This window comes from Onychomys torridus, chromosome 16 (assembly GCF_903995425.1).
Source record: "Onychomys torridus chromosome 16, mOncTor1.1, whole genome shotgun sequence".
NCBI lineage: Eukaryota > Metazoa > Chordata > Mammalia > Rodentia > Cricetidae > Onychomys > Onychomys torridus.
The window spans coordinates 31,118,786-31,123,861 of NC_050458.1; the positions used below are offsets into that span (position 1 = coordinate 31,118,786).

At 40.5% G+C, this 5,076-nt stretch overlaps 1 protein-coding gene across 1 annotated transcript; it reads right to left on the reverse strand.

The window, feature by feature from the left end:
• Window positions 1-2,718: 2,718 nt before the first annotated feature.
• Window positions 2,719-3,771, reverse strand: LOC118596783 (atypical chemokine receptor 4-like). Its single transcript, XM_036207667.1, is given in 1 exon segment — window positions 2,719-3,771. A coding segment is annotated over 1 exon segment (1,053 nt).
• Between the last annotated feature and the right edge of the window lie 1,305 nt (window positions 3,772-5,076).

Here is a 5,076-nt window from a genome sequence, read left to right on the forward strand (position 1 = left end):
GTGACTGCCAGAGTCGAGCAGAGACAATTACAGTCGGGAACATCAAGGAGTCCTAAGTAAGGATGCTCTACTTCATTTCCAGAAATGTCCCCAGAATTAACTCTGGAGACATGGCACTCCACCATAGGTGGAGATGAGATGTTGATCAAAGGAATTGTTGAAAGTAGGTATGTGCAGAACCAGTTAGAAAACAGAGATGCCCTCCCCACCAGCATTGCCAGCACAGTTTCTTAGAGAAACGGGACAGGAGAAGATTGAGGCCCCGAGAAACAATGAAGAATAAATGCTGAGGCAGAGACCAAGTTTGAAACAAGATTTCAGGAAACTTTGATCCTGCACAGAGTGATGGACACATGGTTTCCGCTATTGATTCTCCTCAGACACAGTCAATAACATGATGTTTCTGCAGAAACCTACCAAGTTTGTACAGAAGGAAACCCAGAACCCATGTCAGACGGAAGTAGTTGCAGTGCTTTTGACTCAGAGAATCAGGTGCCACTGTAATAAAGAATTTAAATGGGGGGTATAGGTTTGGAACGGCCTAATAGCTGAGGGCAGAAGCATTTTGGCCCACACCACAGGAAAAGCTTAGCTTGTCCCAAAGACATGATTGATAGAAATATGAAGGCACATGGAACTCTGTAGAGTGCTAAAAGGGAACATAAGAGAGCACAGAGTGTCCATGTTAAGAACGGGATGGTGGTTAATATGTGGAGAGCAATATATGACTGCTGAGGCTGAGGAGTAAGTGAAGAGCACACCATTAGAAATGAGGAAAGGCCACCCTTGCTATATAATGACTCAGAGTTTCACATCAAACAGTGGAATTGAGGACCTATAAATGATGAACCACAACTAGAATTAATAACCCCAACAAGCTAAAATACACCATTGCTGACTTAAAATAAGAACAGGAAGCTGGACAACAAAACCATCAGAGAATGGAAGGAACAGGAAATATAAAAATCCAATAGCAGAGGTTAAAAAAATAACTAGAAATATTGGAAACTAATGAGGAAGAGCACACGGGAAGGTTTGGAGGAAGGAAAGGGAAGAGAAGGGGAAAATTAAATGCAATTAAACTACAATCTCAAAAATACTAAAAAAGAATTTCTGGAGAGCAAATCTGGATACGAAAAGTGGGAATTGTGTGAAAAACAGGACTGCCTTCCATGGGGAGCAATAGATGACCAATAGAAGTAAAGGGAGCAAAACAGCGAAGCCCCAGGGACCAGGAAAAGAAAAAGGTACGAAAGCAAAGTACATAGCTGTTTCCTGTAAAAGCACCAGCTACGTACCTGTTAGTACAGAAAGGGAGAAAGAAGCACATGCAGAATGTACTGTGGAGTGATGTCAAAATAGCTAGAAGAGATCTTTAACTCTCCCAAAGAGAAGAATAGTATAGAGTGACTTCTTATATTTTTTCTGTTATTACTGTTTTTTTTCATATTTTAGAGGCATTTAAGTAAATACTAAAATGGTTAAAAATTAGTATTGAATTGGATAGACTAGTATTATAAGAGTAGTGGGGAAATCTAGCAATATCCATCTTCTAAACAATGGTAATCCATGACTTTATAAATTATAAATTAATTAATATGAAAGAAACTTTTCCCAAATGCTAAATATCTACCCTTTGTGTGGACACAGGGACTGTGCCTAAGTTAATCTTCAAGATTCAGAATCTTTGGGGACTACAGTCAACTAAGTGTAGAGAGATTTAAGTTAAACCAGTTGAGTAGATTGGATTTTATATTTCATTGACTAGTCTTGTCTTGTACGTGTTTGTGTGATGTCTGCAAATTGAACTGCCAACCCCATTGCATTATTTGAAGCATTCATAAAGAAGCATGGCTCCAGGCATACCAGTAATGGAGCAGAATGAGTCAACATTCTACATTTGAAGGGCAAGATTTTATAACTCTTGACCCCCAACTATGAATACTATGAACATCAGTGTGGTAGATTGTTTCCTCCTTCAGACCTGACACAGTGCTGGAACTAATTCTGTTATTTAAATCATAATTTGATCTTAATGGATGACTTAGCAAACCAGATCCCAAAGAAGCCAATGGTATATGGAGAGAATATAGATTATGTGGGGGCGGGGTAGATTTTTCTTTTCTTTCCTTTTTTTTTTCTTAGCATAAGTTTATTAATTGTTTCTAGATCGCTTGACTCACAGCATGACAGGTTTTTTTAACTTTTTATTTTGAAGTTGCTGTCTACTCACAGAAAGTTACAAAGATAGTACAGGATAGTCCTGGGTGCTCCTTACGCAGTGATTTATCACATAGAATTCTCGGGTGCTCATTAGCCAATGTTTTATATTACATAATTACAGTTGCTATCAAAATCAGGGAGTTGAAAGTCACATGTGGCACATCTAGACTTGAGTAGCCACCACTACAGTCAAGATGCGAAACAGCCCACCACCACAAAGGCTTCCTGTGTATAGCACAATGCTTTTCTGCCATGCTCTTTTCCTGTCATTAACTTGAATTTCTGCATTTGGCCATTTGTTGTTTACTCTCTGGCATCTGTGTTCTTCATACCAGCACCCCTTGCTCCCTCTTTGTTATACATCACCACAACAGTCTAGTGTTTGACATTTGAGTCTCAGTGTAACACAAATAGTTTATCTGAGGAAGAAGCATCTCATGTGTGTGTGTGTGTGTGTGTGTGTGTCCAAGCAAAAAGCAGAGAGCAATTTTATATTTAAATGGTAAAGAAACTGGTTGGCTCTGTAGGACCCTCAGAGTCAAAAGGAAATTCCTCCATGTTCTGTCTCTGTCTTCTCCACGATCCATATTTCTTGGCCACTTTTGTGATATAGTTTTTGAAAGAGGCCCCCATGAAGACATACAGGACAGGGTTAAGGCAGCTGTGGAAGAGTGCGAGGCTCTCTGTGACCTGGATGAAAACATCCATGTGCTTGCTCATGTCACAGTCAGTGATCAGCAAGTAGATGGCATCTATGGCTTGGCAGAACTTGACGATGTTGTAAGGCATCTGGGTGACAATGAAAACCACTACCACTGTGAGCAGAACCTTGAGGGGCCGAGACTTTTTAATGTTGGGCATCTTGATGAGTGCCCTGGCAGTGATGGCATAGCACACCCCCATAATAAGGAAGGGAACCACGAAGCCAATGCAGATTTCCAGCATCTGAATGGATGCTTTCAGGGATGTTCCTAGATGGTGGGGAAAAATGGGAGTGCACTTGGCATTCTAATTCACAGTATAGAAAACCAGCTGGGGTATGCTCAGCAAGATAGCAGCCATCCACACACAGCAACAGATGACCCAGCAGGGTCTCCCCACTCCTGATTGGCTGGGGGCCTTAGTGATTGCCCAGTATCTGTCAATGCTGATACAGGCCAGGAACTGCATCCCAGAGACAAAGTTTACCGTGTATAGGGCCAAAGTTACTTTGCACATCATTTTCCCTATAATCCACCCATGAACTGCATTAACTGCCCAGAAAGGCAATGTGACCAGAAGCAGTAAGTCTGCCACAGCCAGATTCAGGATGTACACATCTGTCTTAGTCCTCTGTTTCTTGTAATAGGCATAAATTGCCACAATGATGGAGTTCCCTGCCAGTCCAATAATAAAGGCTATTGTGAAGAAGGCAGGAAGGAAGACTTTTGCAAACTGCCTGACCTCTTCTTTGATGCAGACCGATTCATACTGGCTGTAGTCATAAGTACCATTCATTATGTTTTCCTCATAGTAATATTCCATTGACTGGTTCTGCTCCAGAGCCATGGCACCAAGCCTCGATCAAGGATATGACTCCATGCTGTGGAGAAAATGTATTTCCCAGCTCTAAGTTCTCTGAAGTCTGAACAGTTTGATTTCTGGTTGTGTCTGAAGTTTTATTAGCATACCAGGTGCGCTCTAGCTGTTCATGAAGTATTTGTCAGGTTCTGGAGGTTTTGTCAACACATAGAAAGCTGTTTCAGCTGGGAAAGGCGCAGGCTTGAGTGAGGAGGATTCCAAAGGCCCTCTGACTCAGGCAGCCCTTGTTTGCGCCTTTTACACCCCACCTTTATCTTGGATCCAAGAGAGATTTCCTGAAATGTAACCTCCGGAGCACTTGATTAAGTGCTCTGTAAAGCCTTCTTGTGGAGTCCGTCCAAGTTCTTAAATGTCTGGATACAGATGGAAGGAGTTCCCGTTTGGTTCCCAAACTTTTCTAATAGTCAAACTTCTACACTGTTCTCTATCTTTGAAAGATGCAATCAATCATGGAAATACTTATATCCCTCTATTTGTGTTATTTTAAAAATTGAATACTCCAGTGAAACATAACTTTCATGTATTCTTTTTAACAACTGTAGACCCAAAATATTTGTATGTATAGTATTTTTCAATGAAAAAAAAATGGGTATTAAGAATCTAAAACAAGATATTCCTCATAAACAGGTCTGGATGTTTGATAAAGATTATAAACTAATATGCATACATGGATATTTTGGATGCATGGATGTGAAATTCCAGAACCTTCAAGGAAAATTTTCCTTCATTAGCTCGTCAACCTTAATATTTTTCTAAATTTGCAAAGTTATGCATCAATTGGAATAATGATTCAGTGTGTGTTTCCAGTACATCGTGGGCACACCAAAAGCAGTGTGTTAGGCTTCTCAAAAGCAGTGTGTTAGGCTTCTCAATGCACTGAATACTCAAAATGAGCAGCAAACGTTCAAGCTGACACAGGCAGGACTATAAGCAGCATGCTCTTGGCCATTTACTTTTAACTCTGACCCTCTGACATAGCTATTATTTCTCCTGCTAGTGATATGGTAACCTTTTAAATTTTCTTTTCAGCCTAAGATTCTTCTGTCTCCATTTTCCTGGTTGAATCTGACACATTTTCATTCCTCTTCATGTTTTGTTTCAATCCTCTGTGTGTGTGTGTGTGTGTGTGTGTGTGTGTGTGTGTGTGTGTGTGTGTGTTTCCATACTTAGAAGGGTCTTGACTATAACACAGTGACTTTGTGACAAATTCTTATTTGTCTTGCTGCCTGTCTCTGATTTCCCTGAGTCAAGGATGTTAACATTTCGCTCACT